Source organism: Vanacampus margaritifer, chromosome 12, assembly GCF_051991255.1.
Source record: "Vanacampus margaritifer isolate UIUO_Vmar chromosome 12, RoL_Vmar_1.0, whole genome shotgun sequence".
Taxonomy (NCBI): domain Eukaryota; kingdom Metazoa; phylum Chordata; class Actinopteri; order Syngnathiformes; family Syngnathidae; genus Vanacampus; species Vanacampus margaritifer.
This window is the reverse complement of record NC_135443.1, coordinates 16,812,533-16,838,589: the sequence shown is the minus strand read 5'-3', so window position 1 is coordinate 16,838,589 and position 26,057 is coordinate 16,812,533. Positions and strand designations below refer to the sequence as shown.

At 39.1% G+C, this 26,057-nt stretch overlaps 1 protein-coding gene across 1 annotated transcript; it reads right to left on the bottom strand.

Annotated features, from left to right (window-relative positions):
* Nucleotides 1-25,893, bottom strand: col21a1 (collagen, type XXI, alpha 1). Its single transcript, XM_077581970.1, has 29 exons — nucleotides 25,804-25,893; nucleotides 18,108-18,232; nucleotides 16,781-17,341; nucleotides 16,441-16,606; nucleotides 15,516-15,744; nucleotides 13,211-13,384; nucleotides 12,318-12,395; nucleotides 11,393-11,476; nucleotides 10,944-11,006; nucleotides 10,692-10,745; nucleotides 10,565-10,618; nucleotides 10,416-10,469; nucleotides 7,019-7,072; nucleotides 6,885-6,938; nucleotides 6,757-6,810; nucleotides 6,355-6,408; nucleotides 3,679-3,723; nucleotides 3,540-3,593; nucleotides 3,398-3,451; nucleotides 3,088-3,141; nucleotides 2,882-2,953; nucleotides 2,767-2,802; nucleotides 2,452-2,496; nucleotides 2,238-2,270; nucleotides 2,013-2,159; nucleotides 1,882-1,936; nucleotides 1,610-1,801; nucleotides 1,447-1,524; nucleotides 1-1,346 (listed from the first exon to the last, which is right to left on the bottom strand). The coding sequence occupies exons 2-29, from the start codon at nucleotides 18,202-18,204 to the stop codon at nucleotides 1,159-1,161; spliced, it is 2,883 nt and encodes a 960-aa protein (XP_077438096.1). The 5' UTR covers nucleotides 18,205-18,232; nucleotides 25,804-25,893; the 3' UTR covers nucleotides 1-1,158.
* Between the last annotated feature and the right edge of the window lie 164 nt (nucleotides 25,894-26,057).

Genomic DNA, 26,057 nt, shown 5'->3' with positions numbered 1-26,057 from the left:
AATCATGGCAATGCTAAACATCTACAATTATAACCCAGAATTATAAATAATAAAACAATTTGCTACAGTAATGAAGGGCCCCATAAGTATAAAAAAGAAACATAATTCCAGCCTATTTTACAATCATTGCTATTCATTATTGTGTAGTAAAATGGCGATTGTATAGAAAGTTAATTCATAATGCTTAATAAGCAAAACATAATGCCACTGAATAATTAGCTATAGGCAGCCAATTAATTTTTTTTAACTGAATATACAGTATTTACTGTACATAAATAGATTAAGGATGTTGATAATGCATTTTGACTTTGAGCATTTTTCAGTGTTTCTCAAAATGTTTTTAAACATGGACCACTTATCAATTCAGTAAATGCATTGTTCTCTCTTTTCTACCACAACCATCCATCCAGTCCCAATTTTTTTGTTTTGTTTTGTTTTATGCTGTAAACAAACACTAATGAAAAAGAGCATTACGGGTGCTATTAAATACAAATACACAAGGTGAGGTGGGGTGGTCACAATTTTAGAAACACTGATTCATGTCATAAGCCATCAACTTGGGGCCCCATCATACAGCAATCCATCACCAGGGGGCAATATGGGATCATGTACCAGCCATACAACCCAAAGACAGATTCAAAGCTAAACTAAGAAAATTGTGACTTGTTGCAAAGTGCCTTTTGCCTATTTTTCTACAATGATTCAAACTTCAGGGCAATGACATAAGAAGAACAAAACTAGACAAATTATAATGGAAAATGTTTGGTGCAATCTCACTCTGGTAATTGTCAGATATCACGGAAAGTGGATATAAAAGTCTACACACCCCTAACTAAAATTCCAGATTATTCTATGTAATGTGTGATAAACAAAATTTTCCAAATTTCAACTGAAAAAGATCAATCAATTTGGGGGAATATTTTTTTGTTTGTTTTGTTTTTTAAAGGCCAATACTCTCCCGAGTAAAATTAAAAAATTATTCTTTGTCTCATTTGTTTATATCACAAAGCTGGTATTTTAACAGTTGAATGTAGACTTTGTATAATGCCTATATTTAAAAGAGGTCCATTTGTTACTGCACCAGAGGACAACTGTAAGGATGAGATCTTCCTGAGAATGGCTGTTTGCTTCACACCAGCCTCACACTGGTGGACTGTGTCAATAGTTTGGTCCTTTGCTGTAGTAGGACCGCCTCATCAAGCTACCATAGCATAAAGATGGGTCACACACCCCAGGCTGGCCAGGTGTGCCGGGATTACCTCTTTTGCCCTCTGCTCCGTTTAGACCAGGTGGGCCAGGCTGACCTGAGATTCCCGGTTTGCCATAGCCCTGAGGACCTACAGGACCTGTCCGATAAATATGACCTTGTCATCATCAAAGGCTAAGCAGACTAAGCAATCAAAGATAAAAGGCTAAAGGGGAAAAAAAGTTGATGAAGCATCTTACCTGGAGGCCCAGGTGGTCCTTCATCTCCATGTATGGTGCGCCCTGGGCTTCCTTTTTCACCCTTAGTCCCAGGATCTCCTACAAACGTACATGCACAATTATCCTTGTTAGAACGATTTCTGAACAATAAAAAGAGTAGTAAATTCTTTTATTTTATTTTTACCTTTTATCCCATTAATACCGGGTATCCCTGAACGACCACGGTAGCCTGGCTGCCCCCTGGCACCAGATAGGCCAGGTAGTCCCCTGAGGCCCTGGGGCCCTGTCAGACCTGGGACACCGGGTGCTCCAGGAAGGCCGTGGCAACTGGCACAGCCGCTTGACTGGTGGCTCAGCAACATTGACGGCAGCTCAGCTACGATAAATGGAAGAGAGAATATTTCGTATGTATGTTTTGAGATGATTTCTCACAAACAAAGAGGACCCGACACTTACACTGAAGAATCTCTCTGCAAACTTGGCGAATGCGCATGTCTGAAATTTCACCTACCTGGAGTGACACAAGTCACAAACATGAACATGCATCATGATGAAAGACACCGGAAGTCAAAGTGTGCCAAACATACAGATCTTCCCGCCGGGCCAGGTTGTCCCGCAGGACCTGTGTCCCCCCGAGTGCCTCGAGGTCCCATTTGGCCAACCTGTCCTGGCAGTCCAGGGCGGCCTATATGACCGTTTTGGCCTCTCTGACCCGGATCCCCTGTTGTCCCTTTCTAGCAAAAACACAAGGCCAGTGTTAGAGGTGAACATCATATTGGACAAAGTTTTCCAGTGTCATTAGGTCCACATACCTCCCCTTTTAGTCCGCTCAGACCTGGTGAGCCCTGTTGGATAAACATAAATTGATTTGGTAATTACAAAGTTCTCAGACTGCACTATAAACCAATAGTAATCACAAAGTAGTACATAAGCAGTACTCTGGTACCCAACCACTAGATCCTGAACCAGTCCTAAGATTGAGAAACATTCTGTTTCCTGAAACCCAACGGGTTAAAATGAACTCACGTGAGTCCCCGATTTTCCATCGACTCCCTTTTCGCCTTTCATTCCCTTAAAGCAAAACACATTCAATCATCTGTAATTAAAACACAGCGGGATGTTAACACTTCATCAATAAAGCATATGAGTAAATATGAATCACAGCGTCAATCACTTGCTTATTTTATTATGCATCGTAACCTAAAGGAAATACTGCTCACTTCCCAGAAATGTTTTGTAAACCTTCTGCAGTGCAGGCTATGAATTATGGAGTTCAACACTGAAGTGTGATACACTTTATAACTAAGGGAAAATACCTATGGAATTTTTTTCCAGTCTTACCATATCTCCTCTTTCACCTGCATGTCCCCTTTCTCCCTAATAGAATAGAGAAGAATACATATTATTACATTAGTAACATTGTAATAGTCTAATGATGTCAGTGCCACGGAACTACCTTGCTTCCCTTTAGGCCGGGCACCGCTGGGTGTCCCGGCTGACCTGCTTGACCAGGATCACCTGGTCTGCCCTTTAAAAGCAAAGCACATGAAATTAGTAAAGAACACTCATTTTGAGGCTTTGTTTTCAGATCCAAAAGATATAAGAAATTTGCAAAAGTTTGTGTCTTTATTCATTAGAAGATAAGTGACAGTAGCAGCTTACCATGGAACCTGGTATCCCTTGTTTTCCTGCACTTCCATTTTCACCCTTACTGCCCTGTGAAAATAGTTACAGATAGCAGAACTGCATTAGTCTTTATATGGTATATTATGAATTTGTATATTGTAATGTATTTCCCCAGTGTAAGCATCAATTGTTGAACACTTTTATTAGGTTTGTGGAAGCTTTTACATGTTTGTTTGTTTTATTGTAGCCAGGGCCACTATTTGAGAAAATATGGTTTAATTAAAAATACTTTATATAATCATAATAATTCCCATGGTGTTGAATATCATGATGGTATTATGGATACCTTTGGGCCAATATTTCCCTTTAAACCAGGTGGACCGGCCGGGCCAATCTCCCCCTGTAAAGAGAATAAATTCATACATTTGCAAAATGGTTCAGAAAAAGTACATATTAAAATTCAAATTAATGGTCAAACATTAGTTTACAGGTGAACCATCTGATCCTGGTGGGCCCCTTGATCCCGGAAAACCAGCTTCTCCCTTAAACAAAAGTATACAACATTATACGGACATGCGCTAAGTGGCTAATTGCATGCACTGAAGTGAGAGAAAGGCAAAAACTCACTTTTTGTCCAGTGAGACCGGCTATCCCTGGTAAACCAGGCATACCCTAATATAATAGAAAATAATCAAATTAGATAATGTATTTAAAAATGTGGAATGTAATAATAATAATAATTTCATATTATTAAAGCAAAATAATTTCCATACTAGCGTAACAAAAAATAAAGATTTATTTATGGTTTGAGCCATTTATCAATACCTACAGTCAAAATATGCCTTACTCTCAACTATTAATTACACACACACACAAAATACAACACAAACTACCTCCGATGGAGATCTTGTGCAATGTGATAGCCTTCAATTGATGGGACTGCACATATGCACACTAATGTATTCAGTACTGTATGTTTCACTTAGCAAGAGCAACAAATCTTGACCATAGAGGAAAAACCATTGAAATGATAAATGTGCAGAATGTGCTTGTGCTAGCAAGAAAGAAATTAACCCCTATTTAGAATGCACTTGGGAAAAACAATGACAGCAATATAAATGTAATAAAAAACACACTGAACATTTTTGTGGTGCACAGTGTTGCCACTAAATCCCAGAGAGAAGCTTTTTGTTGTTGTTTTTTGCTGCGATAAAGTCTTCCAGATGCTTAGTGGGAGACCCCGACTAAGAATCCAGTATTTGACAATACAAGTACATTGATCAGTGATCAGATTGGTCAAGTTGCCAAAGAAGACCCACCATATATTTATATGTATCGTGTTCTATGGGCGAATAACTTGCATGTGCATTGGACTTGGTTGAGCAAAATAAGGATGCTATCATGTACTAAATCTGTCACTGTGGATAGCCTCTTTGTTCATGGGTGCGTGGGGATGGCCTGTAGCCTTGTGGAGCAACTGAGTCATGTTTTATAGACCCATCATAGACTCTGGACAAGACTTCTAATCATGAGCAGTGGGATTGTGGCCCAGTTCAAACACTTTCCTCCAAAAACAGAATTGCCAGAGCAGAGCAGCTTTCCCTCGATTAGTCATTTTATGGCTTTCGATTGGAGCCAGAGACTTCTTACATAACAGGGTTATCCTGGGATACTTTACAGGGGAAATACCCCTATATTTCAACATTGTCAAGGTTACTCACCATCTTTGTCCTTTCACCAGTTTGAGTCAAACAACCATCAACAACAATCATGCATTTTGTATAATCCATCCAACAAATTTTCAACTCTATAAAGGACCGTTTACTATGACATCGAACCAATTCCTGGAGCTACGGTCCCCCTCCAAATGTATTAGAACATTGCTTCAATACCAAGGCCTATTCCTTTATTTATTTTTATTTTTATATATATATATGGAAAACACTTTGCTTTACAAGATTAACATTTCACCTTTCGATATTTACACATGGATCAGATCCACAACGTAAACTATAGCACCTTTCGTCTGATACAAAACAATATTAGAAAATGTGACTGCCTGTGATGTAGTTTTTTGTTGCTCAGGCAGGAAGTGTTACTTTGGTTATACAACAATAGTATTGAATGACTATCCCGTGTTTCAGACTTGTGCTTTGCCTGTAAAGATGCATTAATGCAATTAAGCAGTTACCCTGTGGAAAATAATTCAATGAACGAAAAGTAGTGACAAATAGCAGCGAAGACAACTGAAGGCTGAAAGCAAGTTACTAGTTCATCAGCTAACTAATCAGGCAATGAAACATATATGGTAATGTTTCCTATGGTTGCTACAGTAATGCACAAGTACCTAAATGGCAGAGTGGCAGCTAGTTTTATGTGGAAACATATCCTGAGACTATGAATGAAAAACTCTGCTTGGTAAATGTGGTCATGACGAAAGCTTTGCTAGCGCTAGCACTCTTGGTTATGGAATCAGCCATGATAAATGTTTCCGACAGTTATGTCCATGGTAGTTTTTCATATCTTTGGCGCTGCATAGTCAAAGTAGTGTCACATCATTCATCTTGTTGTCAAGTGAGTGAGAACTTGCCAGAGAGATGGAAAGCTGCGTATCTCTTAGCCTTATTAGCAAGAGCAAGTGGATTAGCCACTATCTCATCCCCCTGCCAGTGTGTTATCCTATCCTGCCCTTTTCCTGCCTCTATCTAATGCTGATTTTAGCTCCAACTGAATTGTGATTGTCTGAAAGTTTAGTTGTAAAACTAAACATTATGGGTGAGGCTAACACACAGTGTTTTTTTGTTTTGTTTTTAATTAAGAGAGAGGACAATTAAGGGCTTTACACTGGGCCCTTAAAATTACTGTGATTATACTAAATTATTCATATCACTTCACTTCCATTAATAAGTATAGCCAAAATTAAGAAAACTCAAGAGCGGAATCGTTTGACATAAAGTGAAAAGGTTCTCTATCTTAGCCTATAATTTATACAGTTCCGCCTTTTTGTTTCATACTATAAAATCGCTTGATGGATGATATAATGAAAGCTACTGTACATCATACATCAAAGGTTTTTTTCGGGAAGGCAACAGTAGTTTTCTTTGTCTGGCGATTCAAAGGGACAAGATAGTCCAAATTTCAACATCTCTAAGCGCAGACTTTGAAACGACACTATTTCCTCTGACAAACTCACGAGAACCCCCAACATTTCCGTGGTGTGTAAATAAAATGTTTTGGAAAGGTTATGAAATTAAGATTTTGAGTGCTAAAAAAAAAGTCACTGCCGTTGCAATTATGACTCACTGTATGGCCGGCCCTTCCATCAAGGCCAGGGATGCCACTGGCTCCACTTTCTCCCTTCAATGTAAGAAAGAAAGAAAGAAAGAAAACATGACTAGGGATGACACACAGAAATCACACAATAGCTTCAAAGTAAATGACCAGATTCTTCATATATTAAATTGACCTCAAGTGCCGTATGGTTTCCATTTTCCCTGAAATATCCAGTTTACTAAAAGCACATTCATCTAAAACTGTAGAAAAGTTTTTGCCAGATCTCCGTGACTACATTCCCATAGCTGCCAAACCTCAACAACAACTTTTGGGAACACCAAAGTCTTCCAGGAATTTGCACATTTTGCCAAATTGCCTGAATAAATTCATCTTTTCATCTTTCAATATTTGCACCATATAAACAAGAAAGACCTTTAGACCAGGCGGCCCAGGAAATCCATCCTTTCCATCTCTCCCAGGTTCACCCTGTAAAGATACCAACAGGTTATTAGACCGCCTAGTAGATGCAAGAACTGTATTCTGTTTGTTTGTATACATACAGCTGCTCCTCGATAACCCGGAGGCCCGGGAAGTCCAATACTTCCTTTCTCTCCCTGTAAATTAGTAGCAGTGTGAACAACTAGAGTTCAATTGGTGGTGGTCACAAACTGGGTGTCAACAGTGACGCCCTCACCGTTTGTCCGGCTTCACCCACCATCCCTACTCGTCCGGGTGACCCAACTGGTCCCTGACAGCAGTAAAGATTTAGAAAGATTATGACAAGCAATAATTACATGACTGGGTTTGTTTCTTAGGGGATTCCACTTTCAGCTCAATGACAGCTCTAATGGAGCAAGACCGTTACAGCTAACTGCACTGCCAATGTACTATTACTATGGTCATTCTTCCTTCTTTGCAAAGTTAGAAACACATTCAGGAATTTGGATAGTAATATTGAAATGGAGACTAAAGTCAACTGTAGGTTGTATGGTGCATGTAATTCATGGACTGTTGTATTTAACTCAGTGCAGCTGTATTTTAAATCCTGATGGTGTAATAATAGTGATTTATTTATTTCATTCATTTTTATTTATTTAATTTATTTCAGGTTACTGGAGAATGAATACCCTTTTTGAACGTTGTGGGTCCAACCCTGATAAACGTGACATTTGATTGAACTACCATCTCCTATCTTTTCTTTACATTGACTGTACTATATGTTCAGCAGTTTTAGATCCACGCTCTTTATATCTAAATAGACATTCGCCAGGAACACAAACTTTCCACCCTTGGGTGGCCATCCAAAACAAGAACAATTTGCAAAGGCAGATGTTGCAGATGTTCTTGTATGCTGTGGGAATGGTGCTCTATATATCATGGAAAATCCCTAGAAAGCCCCTGTCAACGCTCAGTTCAACATTATGGGATTTTAGCAGATTACTTTTTACTGCTCTTGCAAAGCCAGTACAATACAAGAGCAAGACTATATAACAAGCAATGGGACAGCTTGCGGAAATCATATCTTGAGCAAGCACCTCATCACCTCATTGAACCACTCCTGCCATAAAACACAATGTACCCCACTAGGTATCTTCTGAAATGTTGTCATCCGTTCAAATACGAACAGTGAAGAAAGTAACTTTTATCATCGTTGCTTTACCTGTTGGATAAATTAAATTTGTTTACAGATTTCAATTGATATGAATAGCCACATATGCTATTCTGCCTTTAAGACCAGCACTACAGTACTCTTAAAATAAAGCACATTTCCATTCAGTTTTGCACCTTCTTTCTTTGTGACTGAAACGAGAAGATGCCGCAGACTCTGGGCTACTGGGTCGAATACAGATTTCACAACATCTTGATACTCTTAATTTGTTATACATTAATTTTGTGGGGTTTTCTGCTAATGACTCTAAGTGGGAGTGGATGTCAAAGAGATTAGCCTGTCAAACTCCTCTCCGTGGGACCAGGATGTGTTTTGTTAAGAAAGTGTTGGCTTTCATAAGAAACGTATCTCAAGCTGTCATAAAATAATTGCACTTGTTTCCTTTGTGTGCTTGTCTTTCAATCAAGTCTTTGTCAGATATGTACCTCAGACGTACCTCAGCGGGGACTATGGAAATAACACACGTCTCAAAAAACAGTGATGGATGGACTTTTTTGGGGACAAAGCAGGAATGAAATCCAGTTAAATTTGAATGCCAATTCACACACACACACACACAGAAAGTTATCTGAATGCGTTTTCCATGTGGAGCAGATCCAGGATCATCCTCCCCACACATTAAAGAAGTCCAACTAATCCCACATGAAGATGCACTTTGGCAACAGAGGCAAGGAAAATCTCCCATCTACACAACAAACCTTGAACGGAACCAAGACTCACTAAGTCAGCAAATAGAACCCAATCTTAAGTGTGTCTTGCTCTCAAGGAATCTGCTTTTATATTAAAAACACATGGCGACAAGAGAGATTGATGCAACAGTGTCAAACGGTGAATATGTCTTGCATGGATTTCCTGTTAATTCACCAATTTCTCTTCAGAGTAGCATCCGGTTCACTTTGAACTTGATGTTTGTATTGCTACGGACACAAATAAGTACATCTTGTGCGGCGTGTTTGCTCCTTGAATTTCGGTTAAAATTAGTTGCTCTCCCGGAGCTACACGGGCAGTTTTATTTGCAACAGCTGTAACCTCCATTGATGTGTTTGTCATTTGGTTTCATTTAAAAGTAACATTAACTCCCATTGCGAAGCAGTCGTGGACACAACACTTAGGCGGGATTTACATTACATGGCTCAAATGATCAAATTCTGATTGTTTTCTTTCTTGAGGCCAATGTTCCATGGCAATATAAAGAGAAAATAATGCATAGATTTCTGTAATATCAGACTCAATATTGACAGTTGAATGGTGTCTACTCATACCTACTTGGGCTTGAATTGAGATTCTGTTAAAAATTAATATCGAATCAGAATTTTCAAATTCTTTTGAGAATGAATCATATTATCATTATTGTTGTGTGTCACGGGAATGTTTGAGTGGCAACCGACACCCGTTGAGTCTTAGCGCATGTATGAAGAACTGTTTAGCCAGCTAATGAGCATTATACTAAACTGCTAAGCAATCAGTCATAAAGCCCTCCTACGCATGTGTACCAACGCCGTTGTCGTTATTTCACTGTTGGCCCCTGACGCCGTCCTAGCACGTAGGAGTTTGCAAACCTGGACGCTGGACTAGAGAGATGAACTGTCCTAAGTTAGCTTAGCGCTAGCTAACACGGATGGAGTTAGAACTCTACCAAATGCACACAAAAAACACCCTTAGCGCTGTCGTTGGCCGGGGTACGGTGAGGGATCCTGGAAGTTAAAGTAAGTTATAGTTAGTTTAGAGTAAAGTGTTTAGCTTAAGACAGTAAATGTTTGGGATCATTTCACACTTTCAACAGGAAGATAAAGTGGAATGTGTCTCCTTCAAAGCATAACCGTCTTACGCAACATTGATAGTAAAGTAAACATCATTAGAACGCACATTGAACAAACGATGTGAAAACAAACACGTAATAATATTTATTCACGAGCTCCCGATGGCCACAATTACGAAGTAGCTCAACATGCAGACTTAGTAATGGTTAGCCACTTAACAGCCAGTGCAATCCCGACCCAACTCTACACTTTCATTCGTTGACTTGACATCACTCAACTGGTCAAAACACGCTTTTTTAAAGCAACACGTATTCAAAGTAACAGATGATACAGTGTTGAAGGTGAGGACAGTGACCTAAACAAAAGTAATACCTGCACCTCATTTGCACATTTTTTCATTGGTAATATGTGTAAATCTTTAAAATAGTTAAATCTATATAGGGTCGCTACTTTTCAGATTTTTGTCTGTTGGATGTTTCTTAATGTAACCCCCGATAAAGAAGGGTAGGGATAATTGTACTTCAGCCATGCAATGTAGCGAAGATGATCGTGACATGATTGGTGACCCATCCAGCGTGTAGTCTGCTGGTTAGCACTGCAGCTCGTTTATGATCTAAAAAGATTGAATAATCGAACACAAATGGATTAATAGATATCAATACCTTTTCTCCAGGTTGTCCAGGTGGTCCTGTTAATCCCGGCACACCTCTCTCTCCCTGAGTACACAAAAAGTCATGCCAAAATCTGTTTGTTGGGAGCAGCTGCTGATAAACCAACAGTAATGCCACAAATGGCTTTTCGACCTTCCTACCGAAACGCCAGGCCTCCCCTGCTCCCCTTTCAAACCATCGGTCCCACGTTGACCCTAACAAACACACATTTTCACAAGGTAGGCTATTGTGTAACTGCAGTGATCTTGTCATTGGATTATTGATCACCTTCGTTCCTGGTACACCGGGAAACCCTGGACTTCCTCTAATGCCAGGCACCCCCTTCAATTGGAACAAAAATACAAACATCCACTCAGTTAAACCTAAGCTATACTGATGATAATTTTGGCAATCATTTTTTTTGACCTTGTACAAAGTAGCACTAATTATTATAAGAATTTGTTTCAGCAACTATTTTTTCTGTTGGAAATTAGTGGTCGTTTTTTGGAATGTATGTATATTGAACTATGTAGTACTCACAGGCTTACCATCAGCACCAGCACGTCCAGGCTGACCTGATTCGCCACCGTTTCCTGGTTCACCCTAAAGAAAACATGGTGAGCGTTTTTAATGTCATTATAGTTTTGACAGAGCCTCTTATACCTAAAAATGACCGACTCATCACACATTTACACAAGGATAATTTAATACAATATAGTACAATATAAAGGCAATTTAAGCTTTGTAGTCACCGTCACAATATTATTTATATAAATTAAATAAACACTGAAAAAACACAATATTGTCTGCAAGAAAAATGAGAAATTGGAGCGTGAACATGCATTTATTTGATCTTCGTCCTTCATACTCAGCCTAGTGCAGGTTGCAGAAGATTTTCAGTAGTTACTATTAAAATACCTAAGATGTTTGTGAGGCATTTTTGGAATATCTAAAGGAGACATAAAGAAACTTTATTTGGAAAAACTGACCTTCATGCCTGGAAGTCCTGGAGGTCCCGAAGGACAAATACAAGGTTCTTGAGTTGGCTCAGCATAATCTGGACTGTTGGAACACTGACGGAGCAAAAAAGAAAGCTCTTTTGTGTATATAGATTTACACTTACAGTATAGCTATAAATATGCAATATATATAAGTAATATAAATATAATATAATATCTTTATGTAATATATATACATATATGCATACATACATTAATAATCTATACTCCTGTAGAACATGAGCTGTAAATCTGTATTGTCATTACAAGTAATTGCTAAATCTAATTCAATATTATTTGTATTAGTCATAACTGTAAAATGATTAAATCTGCAATGTTTTTAATTTCTGTATGCAACGTATAAATAACTTTTTGATGTGAGATCAATAATAAGTAAGCGTTAAATTGAACTGGCTGAGTCTACCATAGAAATGTTTTATTTCAAAGAAGATTGATAAGCAGACTTATAAGTAAGTCAATGAGAAGCAGATGCATTTCAAAGCTGTAATGATTGGCAAGCATCTGTAAGTTTAGACTTCTGAATTTGTCTTGCATTAGCAATGTAGCAAGACAGCAATAGTGAGTTCCAAACAACATAATGATGGGACACCAGAACAGTTGCATGGCTAGACAAGTCTTAGCTGCAGAATCCCTTCCAACAAATAATAGAATTTACTAAATAAATGTGTTGTAATAAGATTTTCTGCTGAGTTGACCTATCTACTATATGGTGTGATGGTTAAGTATGTGGTGGCAAAATCATTTCACGCCAAATGTGCAGTTAACTGATGGTAAAATTGAGTGCTAGTGGAAACAGATGTGGATCCCGGAGCGAGAAGTAGGTGAGAAGAAGTTATCTTTGTTGCTTTTCAGAAGAAGAATAGCAAAGCCAAACTAATTGGACTCTCGTACGTACCACTCCGGGTATTTCACACGCAGTCTCGCGGTTGTTCTGCTCAGGGTCACAGTAGATACGGAGCTTCTGAAGTTCAAACTGCACAAAAATGGCAACAGTACACAATTAACACGTCAATGGCGATATAAAAAAAAAAAAAACTAATAAAAGTGGTAACAGTGGTAAATGTGGTTGCATAATCCTAGTATTATTTGTGCCTTGCCACTAATAAACTATTTATAACTCTCCAATGAAAAACACTTTCTCATATTATGACGGGGTGTTTAATACTTTAATTAAATCAAGAGGAGGACCAGGTGTCATGTAGGATAGGGCTTCATCTATGCATCCATTCTCCTTGCAGGCTAGGTAAGTAAAGCAGATAGGTGCTGCTGTTTTTATTAGCGTTACCAACAAAGTATAGCTGGTCTCAGTAGGTGACTCTGAACAAAAGCAGCAATGATGTCAGTTAAATACGGTTATCACAAAGTTTTTCTGAGGGGAAAAACATTTGCTGTTGTGGGAGGGAACACAGCCGACTCCTGGCAAATCGAAGCGGCTCCCTTCATTAATCCATTTAAAACGACATTAAAGCCTTTGAGGCTCATAACAGATGGAACACAAAACCATCATTAAAAGTTTTTTTTCATATGGTATGTGACTTCACTCCACAATCGTAACTACTGCCACAATGTGTAAACTGCAAAATTGTTTATATTAATATCAGAAGTTTGGAATTGCCAGGTGTTATCGCTGTTACATAACTATAACCGTAGTTTATCAGCATTGCACTGATTAAAGGACATTTGATTTAAAAGCATTTCTTTAACTATAGAAAGATACATTTCTGTTGATAAAACAGTACATTAAAAAAAAAAGTTCAGAATATATTTTAACAATCTGAGAATTCTTACTGGTGCTGTTGTTTCTTTACTGACATATTTTGCAACTTGAGTTTTCCCATTGATGAAAATGCCAACAGGAGGCTCCAAAGACAACGTTTCGATTTCCAGGTCATCAACATAAAGAGTGACGTCCTCCTCAGTGACCAGCAGTCGTAGTTGGTGCCATTTCTCATCAAAGAGTTTCTTTAGGCATAAAGCAAAAGTACAAACAACAGGAAATTATCATGAGAAAAAAAAATCTGGTAGTGATGATTAGAGAAATCACAATTAAGTAGCTCAAGATGTTCACAGTTATGCATACTGCATCTAAATGTATTTTTATTTATGAAATAACTTTTTTTTTCAAATTATCTTTCATTTTGCATCTATATCTGTGTGTGAATTTAAGTAAATAAGATGGTTCAGCCTGCGATTGGCTGGCAACCAGTTCAGGGTGTACCCTCGCCTACTGCCCGAAGCCACCTGGGATATGCTCCAGCGCCCCCCGCGACCCTTGTGAAGACAAGCGGTTAAGAAAATGGATGGATGGAAGATGTTTCAGCTACCCCTCCATAATAACATGTGTAGCAGGTATAGGGCGAGGACCCATATTCGGTTTCTTGAGTTGAAACACCCTGCCTTATTTTTTTCAGATGGTATAACCACACACTATTCTTTCTAATGAATAGAAGTGGGAATCATTGTAACATGGGATACTATTGTGATATTTTGCTCAAGGCAACAATAATCACAATAAATGGATAATTGATATAGCAGAGGAAAAACTCCTTGACGCGTCACATTGTCTTCAGTATGTAACTAAAACAATGAAAACAGTGGTAAATAATCTAATTTCCTCGCATGTAAATAATTAAACAAAGAAAAAAATATGTAAAATATTATTAGTGTTTAAAAACTAAAAGTGAAAAAAGATGGAAAAGTTATAATCTAATGAAACAAAAGTACATGAGAAAATATATTACGTTTTTCTTATTGTAAAATGTCCCTTTCCGTAAAGTATAGGAGAAAGGTCACGGTACAAGTGGATTTACAATCACGTCATTGTACTGTAGTACATGTCAAAATCATTAAGCAAGAGTAGCGAAATGTGGCAAGTGTACGTGTCAAAATCCATCAGCGCCTCCATTTATTGGTGCCTCTAGGACTATTCTGTTATTCTTCGAACAACTGTTTTGAAGTCTTTCTTATTGTATTACCAGATGGTCACGTTCAAAGCTCAAATATTCCGCTGTATTTTGTTTAAGTGCAGGGGAAAGGGTGGGCGCACTCGCACTCCGTTTGCTTTCTCCCAAGACACGTTGGAGCAGTCATGATTTTAACTGACCCATCCAGTCTTCTGAACTGTGCGCTAATGAACTCTACAAGGAGGGTGCTACAAGGTGCCTCAAGTTAAGCACAACTGCTATAAACATTAACCCGTTCCAGTTAAACTTTTAAACAGGCTTTCCCCTTTGGGCTCGACAGACAGCAGGGAGCCTCTAAGATAACAAGGTTTTACCACATGCAAGTGAGAAGTTCAAGTATGTTTATGTAATTCAAATTACTGTATGTTCAAATCGGGCACCTATTTATGGTGTTTTTAATTTGTTTATTTTTTTAATGTCAAAACTAAGATTTCAAGACTGCAATATTTTTAAACTAACAGATATTGGAAACCAAATCAAGTTATGGACAAGTTACGTTCCTACGCTGGCAACGTTACCCGAATTTCACAGTTAAAGTCAATATTTAGGCCTGCATCTAAGTACTTTGTACCCTACAGTACTTTTAAAAAACATATTTGCGCCACCCGGAAGATGCCGGAACCATATTTCGTGTATCGGACATTCATTGCTAACGGACGGCAAAGCGGAGCTAATGGACTAAACACAGAAATGTGACGTACCTGATGACTTGCTCAATGGACGCCCGTTGCTGGAGGTAACAACAACACAACTTTAAAATGATGTGATTACTGTGGGAAATTAACGAAAAAGAAGGTGCTACGAACGAGGCACGGGCGCCGCAAAGTCGATTTGCCGTAGGTCACGTACGACGTAATTCGATCAAGGACTCCCTGTATTTTACATAGTTTGGTTCAATGGAAAAAGTGGTTCGCACATCTGCTTCACTTTTAAAAGGTCCTCCCTACCTTGAAAAGGTTTTATCATAGGTCTTACTCCCACATCCCAAACATGCATATTGTGTTTATTGAAAACTCAAAATTGTCAATAGGTTTGAATGGCTGTCGAACAGTCCAGGGTTTACCCCGCCTCACACTCAAAATCAACTGAGGTAGCCCCCACCTCAACACCCATCCTACACATCTACGTACCATTGCAGTGTTCCGTGAAAATGTAACCGTTTGCGTCCCGCTTAGTGAGTGACTGGTTGTGGTGAACTGGACGGTGCCATGAAGTCCATTTAGGGTCACTGCCATTTGAGGTCTCCCGTCACGTGTCTGGACCCTCCACAGGTCCCACTCTTCCAATGCTACCGATCCCTTGTATCTCAGAGTGGCAACGAATACATACGATGGTGGCAGGCCATCAGGAAAAAGTGTCCTGAAATATTAAATTAGCTTACCTCAGCTTTAAAGGGACATTCAGTGATCCCTAGCGCCATCTAGTGGTGAACTAATAATTCATTCATTAAAAAAAAAAACGACTGTTTATGTCAATAGAATGCAAAAAAAAATGTTGTATTTCCTGCTACGGCTGCCCGAAGGATAACTTTGCGAATGTAGTTAGCCCGGGTGGTGGTTGCATCGAGTGGACCCAATGGGTGAACCGCAGCTTTCCTTCCACAGCTGGGGCCTTCAGGTGGTCGTCACTAGCTCCTGTGATTCTGGTCCATCGCCTTTCACTTTCTGCTTTACTCCCGCAAGCTTTTACTAGTTTTTTTTTTTTTTACTAGCTCCTCCCACTAGCTGCTCTTGTTAGCCACTCCAGCCTATGGCTCTGACTAAATCCCGCTAGCTGCTCTTGTTAGCTGCACGGCTAATTCCGGCTTGCTCGGTCTTTCAATGTCGCTCGTCGGGCTTCACAACGGCTGCCAAGTCGCCGTCACTCGCCAAGATGCTCGTTTATTCCCGCATAATAAAAATTGGGGGTAGGCTCGCAGAATGTGATCTCTTTCTGAGCCACCGTAGTGTGCGTGCTCCTGCGTGCTTCTAATCTTATTCTTTGACCACTAGATGGCGCTAAGTACTACATACTGGGTCTTAAAACACACAAAGAAAAATAAGTCAAATTGATCACCTTGTAGCTTCACTCAAGTCCATACGTGATGTCACCTCATAGGCCTTAGTGCCATGATATGTTCCTTTTATTTTCTTGGCTTTTTTCGCCAAATTTAAATGTAATAGGATATCAAATCCTTTTTCATCTCTGGAGTCAATAGGTATTCTCGCAGGACAAACAGTCTCTGAAAAAAAAGGACACAAAAACTGAACAGCTCTTTTGATATTTAAGTAGTCACTCTCTTTGACTAAATTGAAAAGCTCTTAACAAAGCCTGAAACTCAATAGTTACTGAACAAATGATCGGCCAACTTTTTTTCTGAGTTGAGCAAACAGCCTCTAAATAAGCAATTTCTTACCTTCACACAGTTTTTGTCGTATGACTTGTATGATCCTGGAAATACCTTTGTAGTCCTCAACAGAGAAGACGTACGTTGAAAAAGGCTTGTTTGCGATGGCTCCCAGCTGTGCCTCCTCCGTCTCTGACCCCACACCAATCGCAAACAAAATCACTCCTTTCTTTCTCGCGGCCTCTGCTGCCTTCGAAACCTCATCTTGAGACTTCCCATCGGTGAGGACAACTGCGATACGAGACACTCCCTTCGGGCCACGCTCAGAGAGGCCAAACAGTTTGTCTGTGGCAAACTCAATGGCCGTGCCAGTCCTCGTGTTTCCTCCCATGTACTCAATAGATTCCATCGCTCTGATGAGATCTTTATTTGTGGAATACTTCCCCAGAGGTATTTCTAAAATGGGATCATCGGTGTACTGAACTACACCAACTTGGGTAAATTTCTGTCCAATGTTGAAGTTTTTGGTTATGTTTACAAGCCACCGCTTCACTATTTCAAAGTTGACATCTTCAACACTCCAAGAACCATCGACAATAAATACCAAATCACCTGGCGCGGTCCTACAACCTGAGGAAGACAGAAAGCAAAACCTTAGCGAGCTGATTTTCAATACATTCGGTTTGCTGGTAGTTTTGCTAAATGGAAAACAAGAAGTTAAAACTAGGGGTGTCAGGCGATTATTTTTTTAAATCGGAATTAATCGCATGACTTCAACAGTTAACTCACGATAAATCGCAAATTTTATATCTGTTTTAAATGTACAATATAATCTACAATAAAATATTGTTTTGTTTACAAGTTTTCATACTATTGTTCACATAAAAGTGGAAAAAAAAGTTAAACTAAGAAATATGGCTGCATAGTTTAGTCATCGATGCAGTAATTTCATAATAATTCATAAAACTGAGTTAAAAATTAAAAAGATTTACTGTAAAAAAAGAAGTGTGATATTGATTTGTGTTGAGGTAATTTTTCTGCCACTTGAATGCAGAATTGCATTTGTAAGATGTTGGTGACAGTACAGCCCATTTTTCTTTTCATATTAAGAGCTACCTAATCTTTAACATGAAGTAACTTGTGAAATTCTGCACATTTTTAAAACTAGAAAATACAACTTGACCCCAGTCTGCACAAATATATGCATTATTATTAAAATTATGACTGCTAAATTTTGACGTGGGCGTGTCTGCTGCATTGCGACTGGAATTCACTCAGTACAGGCTTTACGAGTAAGGCGCGGTCATTAATCGCACATTAAAAAAATTTGTGGCGTTAAAGTAACTTAAAATTAACACTAATTTTGACACTTTTTATTAAAACAAAAGTTACTTACTTCTTAGGTCTTCGTCTTGAGCTGCGTTAAACCAATGAAGAAGCATGAAACACAGGCATCTTAAAACACAAGGCATGGATGTTACTTTGTAACCCATAGTGTAGCTGCACTATTTCCAGTTGAACCTGTAGAGAAAGGGGAACACATCTTAATGGGGTCTTTCCCAATGGTCATCTAATAAATATTATTATAGCTCTCTGTCCTGTTTGTAAAGGAGAGTTGAAATCTACCCGTTAATCTGGCTCCTTCAGATGTAGTACCATAATTTCAAAATCCACTTTCACACAGCCATCTTTTTCCACAGGTATTTCCCAGTTCGCAGATAAGACATTAGTTTCCAAATGACAGCGATAGAGTATATACTATTACTGTACCACTAGTGGAGCTAGAGGGGAGGCCGGGGTGGCACGTGCCCCTGCTCAAATGTGATTGGACCCCGCAGGCGCCAAATGATTGACATAACACAGCACCGGCGCAGTGGCGCCACACGTCTTGCATTGTAGCCTGCCAGCATTTATATCACTCTTAACGGCAATTAGTTGTTATGCCCCTCCTGCACAGTAGCTGCCGCTATTTACCACAAAATGTTGAAATCCACCTCACTAAGAGTCTGGAGTACAAGAATCTCTCGAGTCCAATCAAGATTACATGTTTTTGGCAATGTCATGTTGGTTTCCCCGTGAGACGTGAGTGACTGTTTAGAATAACTCTTACAGTATGTTCAGATAGATTTTTTTGGACGGACATCAATGGGGTAGATGCCACGGATTTCCGACTTGGGTTTTGCACATCAGCGCCATTTCCGGCCACTGCTGGCCGCGTTCCAACACTCGCATGGTTGCACCCCCACCCACCCCTGCAACCCCCAACCAAGCGCTGCCGCCGATGGGAGGAGCGCGCAAGGCGTCTCAGCTCTCTGAAATGCTTCAGACAATTGAGACAGACACACTAAAGACTCACACCCGTCGACGAGAACACGCAACTGAGGGACACAAAGGTGGAAGTGCAAGTACTGGGACGCGGCCCACACGGCGAAAACACGGAAGTCAGAAGTCCTGCCTCCTCCGTGGCATATATCCCTTAAGTTAACGTTGTTTTGCACAAGGTAAATACAAATGCATGAGCTGAATGACAAACAGAGACGTGAAACAGGAAACAGAACTACGGAGCGGCCTTCCAAATTAAAATCATAATTTCAAAATACGATATTTAAACATCACACACAAAATACTTAACACTTAGTATATATAAACCTAAACGTTTAGAATTGGGGGATTTAATAACAATAACATTGTGTGGCTGTAAATAAATGACAGTGGTACCTCGGAGTTTGAACATAATTCGTTCCTGTGAAGTGTTCAAAATCCGAATTGTTCAATCTCAGAATTTTTTTCCCCCATAGGGAATAATGTAAGTGTAAATGTAAATCAATTCCCAAGCTCCAAAAACAGAAAATTCCTATTTAAATTTCTATTTATGTTTTTTTTACATTTACATGAACAGTATTTAAACAGTAAAAAAAAACCTTACCTTTTTGGTTGTGGTGTGATGGCATCAGTGGATGATAAATGCTATGTTAATGCTTGCTTGAGTTCAGTGCTGACTTTGTGTATTGGGCTTGTTATTAGACTACTAAGCGTTCCTTGCGTGTGTTGTTTAACTTCATGCACGTTATTGAACAGCTGGGGGTGGGTCCTCGTGCCAGTATTTTCAGAAATAGTCACGGTAGTTACAATGGCGCGATACTCCTAAATCCACTGTGGTTCGCAGCACTGTATGTTTTTCTTTGCTGCCACTGGCACTGTTGTCTTTCTTCAGTGCATCGTCCGCAACGTGAGCATTCGGCATTGCTCGGCTTCATTCAGCTACCCGTTTTCAAGGTACGTTCGGCTTAGCTTGCTTTGCTTGGGTGTTCGAACTCCGAAAATGAGTTCAAACTCCAACTCCTTTTTTACTCAGATTTTTTGGTTGAAGTCTGATTTGTCCGAGTTCCGAGACGTTCAAACTCCGAGGTTCCACTGTAGTAGTATGCAAAACAATTTTTTTTTCATAAGGTGTGTGGAAAACGAAATAAGGGGGAAAATGCGACTTGTTCCTTTTTATTAACATTTATTATAACAAATTAAACTAAACAAGTGTATGCATTAAATTTCATTCATATTAAACACTGATGTTAATTATTTCATAGACTTTGAATGTTTTTGTACATTTTTAATAAACAGCACATTATGTGCAAACATCTCTTGCATGCTTAATATGTACTTAAACATATTTCAACATTTAGAGACTCCGATTGAAATTAATTTATCATGAAATGAATTATTTGGCATAATCTTTGGATACCCTGAACATCGTTGGCCCCCCTCGAGCCCCCATTTATAAAAGTCTGGCTCCGCCAGTGTACTGTACTACATTTTGGAACTAACTTTCCCAGTGCTGTAATTATGTACTAAAATCACAATTATTTTGCTGCCAGCTGGCCATCAGAAAATCTGGAGGTGAATTCAATTCAACTCTCTTCTTTGTCAATGACTTCAGACCCACATCAATCCTCTTTCTCAGCTCTCAACGCCTTAGTGCACTAAAGCATTTTCCTTTCTGACGTTATCCAGCACATCCTCACATAACGCTGTCAGCTGTACTAAATGAATGGTCTATTGAACTTCTAAACCACAATTACCCTTGAACTAGTGCTCACTGTTTCCTGTGGGATTACCAGTTCATCCTTTAAATCTAAGAACACGCTTCGTCCAAGACTTATAAATAACTCCCCAATACATTTGTTGCCAATACTTGTTGCAAACATTTTCTAAAATGTTAGATGTTTTTGCCTCCTTTTAGCATTCCGGTGTTTAAATACAACATTTTTAATGGCATGACGAAATTGTCTGCTCTCCCTTTGCTTGCAGGGTTGCAAGGAAGGCCAGAGCCCAGATTCGAACCCCCAACCGCAAAATTGTAAGGCAGAAGTGCTCAAGTTCGGTCTTTGAGAGCCCCTATCGAGCCTGTTTTCCATGTTTCTCTCCACTAACACACCTGATTCATGGTCAGGATCGTTATCAGGCTTCTGTAAAGCTTGCTGATTAGCTGATCATTAGATTCAGCTGTGCTGCAGGAGGAAAATATGGAAAACAGGCTGGATAAGGGCTCTCGAGAACCGAACTTAAGCACCCCTGTTGTAAGACTAAAGTTCTAACCACTCATCTACTGTAATTGTGTAATTGTGCTACATAGTGACTAACATTTAGACTCATCTTAATATCTTTCTAAGGCAAAGGTGGGCAATCTCGGTCCTCGAGGGCTGGGGTCCTGCAGGTTTTCGAGATTTCTCACTTCCAACACAACCTGATTCCAATCAACAGGATATCGTTATCAGGTTTATGCAGGGCTTGCTGATGAGCTGATCATATATCAGCCTAGTTGGAGAAGGGCAACATGCAAAACCTGCAGGACTTCGGCCCTCGATGCCCAACTCTGATCTGAGGGAAAGTCCGAGTTTACATTCACATCTGTATGAATGTCAGAGGATGCTGCAGGATCCATAGAAAATGTGCTGATGCACCAATTTGCTATGGAATTGCGAAAGTAACTTGCTGATTTCGTTGAGGTTAGGCCTTCTCCAGCCATCTTCATTTTACTCTAAATCTGTTCTCGTTTTACTATGAGCATATCAAAGGCTCTGTAGTCAACATTTATGCAACCATTTCCCAACACAATTTCTGCTGAAAGGATTTTTCAGCAGTGCACGCCTACACCCTCTGCTTTAGGCTGTTAATATCATCTGAATCTCTTTTTTTTCACATTTGAATGGAAACCAGATTTAAAAAAAAAAAAAAACACACACACATCTTAAAAATGGGTTCAAACATACAGTAGTTAAAATAATAAAACATAATAATATAAAAATAATACTAATTATATATATATATATATATATATATATATATATATATAAATAAAAACCGTATCAATTATGCCTTGTCTTTGTCCAAGGTAACCGTAATGATTTATCATCATGCAAGTGACAAGTATCTCCTAAGTATGCATATTGAGCCCAAGCATCCCACTGCACATTCATTGCCTGTTGCTTATGCTGACTTGGCACACTCATAATAGGCAATCCTTGACATGCTTGGCCTCTTTTGATACCTAACATCCAGAGTGTCTATTTTGAGTGTTACTTGTTGAGATCAAGGACAATAATTGTCTCCCTGTCTTCAGAGATAGAGCTTATGAGTGTCTTATCAGCACTAATCTAAAATTCACCTTATATACAGCATGCATGTTTAAGGATTTTAGGAAGAAACTCACACAAGCACAGGGAGAGCATACAAACTTCACAGGCTGAAGTTTAAAACCTTCTTGCTGTGAGTGCTAGCAAAATGCACCATTACCAAATATGAAATGCAAATTAGACATTTTTGCCTTTCTAATGACTTTGCTCCATTAATGTTTTCTCAATCATTGGCTCAAACTCCATTTATTTTACCACATTTTAAAATGCAGTTTGAATCCCATGTTTCAAGGACAATAAAACTCAAGCCAGATCTGTGATCATTCTGTGTTTTCGGCATTTCTTATACCACATTTTGACATCATAATTACATGATTATGGCATTTAGCTATTAAGCGGAGTCTCTCTGAAATGCAGGAAATGACTGCAGGAGTTCTACATGAACCTAATAGAGCACTAGTGCAAAAAAACAGTATTGTATCCAAGCATTCAACAAATAATGTTTAAAAAAAAAAAGGCCATTAAAGTAATAATCTTGGCATTGCCCTTGAACATCAGTCAGCTGTAGTTATACAAGACACAATTTCAACTTCACTGCGCATGCTGCAAACAATATTGAACATAATGTGGTTTCATTATGACGTTCAAACGCATGAAATTGGAGCTGCAATGTAATACGCAAGCTGATGAATGAGTTGCAAGTGAGCCGACAGCAGACATTCGATCATCGAAGTCGTTTCTGCGGTCTTCCTATTAAATGACAGCTTCAAACACATGGAAGAGAGAAACTGCTGACATGCTTAAAGGAAGTAGTTGCAAATGCAGACCAGATATTCTGCAATGTACTGTAAAGGGCGGGACTTCTGGAACAGATCCCATTTGCATATAAATGGCCAATAGTGTAAATCTCATTTCAGAACATGACACATCAAGCAAGATCAAGCAAACAGTAGCTGAGATTTCACCCTTAGCCTTGAGAGTTCATCCATTTCTGTTCAAGCAAAGGAGCGATTCCAGAATTAGCATGACTCCATTTTTCCACAATGTTCACTCTGCACTGAAGAGACACACTTGAACATGCGTCAACTGGTTGTGAAAGCCATTTTATTCAGAATTTTCCTCACTAGAGATTTAGGGGAGACTGCTGGAAAACCCCTTCATTGGCAAGGTGCATGCAGCCTGGACGACTTTCCCCTCCGATGACTTTCTCCAAACGCAGTGTTTCTACACCTCTGCTCAAACCACATGGAATTCATTTACACCGTCAGACAGTCAAATTCTCAACTCTCCACCGCTTCCAAACACATGTAGGCCTGCTTCATGATGAGCGAGTGCATCTTACGTACAGCAAAGAAGAAGAGGCAAGTGCACTTGTGCTGCGTTGCATTCCATTAAAATGTGTATCGTATATCTACAGCGAAACAAACATTTGGATTGTTTTGAGGGCAAAACTACCTCGCAGCGGCTTTAGTCTGAAAATGACCGAATGAAATCCAAACTTGGGTTCCATTCAAATGTTGAAGACGAAATTCCAGCAATGACTACAACATCTCCTTAGTCAGCCCTTTGAAAAGTCTACTGTAAATCAGAATTTAACATACAGCTGGTCCAAAATTATTTTTGGGAGCAATAACACACATTTCAAATGATATCACAGTGGAACCTCTAAAATGAAAGACAATCCGTTCTGTGACGATGTTTGACTTCCAAGTTGCTCAAACTGTCAGGATAATTTGCTGACTGTACAGATATATTTCAAATCACCTTTTAACATTTTCAACTGTCACAAAAGTCTAACCTTTAGTTTTAGTTTAATTCTCGCGGTGTTTGTGAGTTAGCAAACTCTGGAGAATCAGACGAATAACGCTGCAATTAATTCTGTTCTCGGAGAATTACTCACCGTTTCCAGCGAGAGGCGCTTCGTGCATTTTTATCTGGAAAAGATGTCCGTGGCGACATTTTCATCCGTTGCCTTGATTGGTCAAAACAAATGTGTAAAAGATGCCGCATCACCCAATCAGCTCGAAGTATTGTACAGCAAGTCCCTCCTTTTCCGAACGAATCAGCTGAGTGAAGCCCCAGATTGAACTCCCTTGAGTGAATCACAATTATCAATCTGGCTGATACTGTAAGCTTAACAAGACCCAAATGAGGATAAGCGCTATAGAAAATGAAAGGATGGATGATGAATTGAAGGGCTGTAGGATATTCATTCATTCATTCATCCATTTTCAACCACTTATCCCGTTGCACTTAATCAGCAGTTATATGCTGACTGAGCTGAAGTTTGCTGTCATCTCCTGTGACCTGCATGGTCGTTCAAACCAAATTTTGATTGAAATTGTGTCACATTTAAAAATAAATGAACAAATAATAATTCTGAATCTTACCTTTTTAGCCACTTGGGAGATTTCAATGTAGACTAAGTCTGAACAAAGACTGCAGTGTAGTGTGAGATGTATTTACATCATTACACGATCAGGATTTTTAAATTATTTTTGGCCTTTCACGATCAGCGATCAACATTTGGCGTAGAAGATGGAGCAATAAAACAAAACAAGATAATTATACTTACAATCTAGCGTCACCATTTGTGGGGATCAATGGTGTCATTAATTGATCTGGCAAATTAAGACATTACAGCTGATCACCGATTTTGCATAAAATGCTAAATATTGCCCGATCCAGCTGATCAAATAAAATATACAGTATATATACATATAATATGGCCTACTATAATGCACATTTGAACTATCAAGCCCAGAAGAGTTATATTTACTTAGTACTGTATCTGTATTTTGAGTAGTAATATCCAAAGATTAAATCCACTTGCACTACTGATCTTACACAGCATGTATCTGAAGTAAATTAGGCAAAAGAAACCTATTCCATTCCAAAATCAACAACTTCTGTTGCTGAACCGCCGCCAATATCATCGAGATTTACTGCTGCCAAATTCTTCAAGCAACAAAGGAAAGCCAAGTCATGTTAGTTGTTCTCCTTCGAGATCTACCCAACATCCAAAAGTTTTGTGTTAGCTCAGAAGGGGTCCGAAGCTTTCCAACCAGTACATCTAATTTTTATATTTACTGCTCCAAATCCTATAGATAATTGCATTTCATATATATGTATATATATATATATATATATATATATATATATTGAGACTATTGATAGCAAAAAACCTTCCAGATGATTCCATGTATTTTTGACAGCAACACATAAGCCTACAAGGTGCTGATAACTGCAGTTAATGCCTTCAATAAGCTCAATAAACACTCAAAATCAAAACTGACATTTTGTTAGCCAAAATACAATTCAAAAACAATGACAACTTTTGCATTAGTATGTGTAAACCCAAAACAACCTGCACTGATACATTTGACACACACACCACCATGCATATAAATCTCACCACCAAACAAAGGTGTCAGTGCATCCCAAATGTTTGCAAGATATTACCTGTTAGCGTTCCAAGACCTTGTGGGAATTCCTGTTAATCCTTCTCATTAAGAGGGATGAGCGATCATTACTGTTCCCAGTCCAGGAGTGTCAGAAAGTGCATGAAGAAATGCAGGTTCTGTCTAGTGAATGAACGAAGGCCCTCCCTCAGTCGCCTGTGCTTCTGTCCTTCTTCTCCCTCCTCTCTACCCAACCCCCCCCCCCCCCACACACACACACACACTCTCGCTGGCATCGCGCCAGCCTCAATTACC

Coding starts and splice junctions, on each gene's coding strand:
- col21a1 (XM_077581970.1), bottom strand. CDS start 18,204: ATGGGTTACAAAGTAACATCCATGCCTTGTGTTTTAAGATGCCTGTGT. Junction 12,396..13,210: donor GTAAAGAAACAACAGCACCA/GTAAGAATTCTC, acceptor ATTTTTGTGCAG/TTTGAACTTCAGAAGCTCCG. Junction 11,007..11,392: donor CAGGACTTCCAGGCATGAAG/GTCAGTTTTTCC, acceptor TGTTTTCTTTAG/GGTGAACCAGGAAACGGTGG.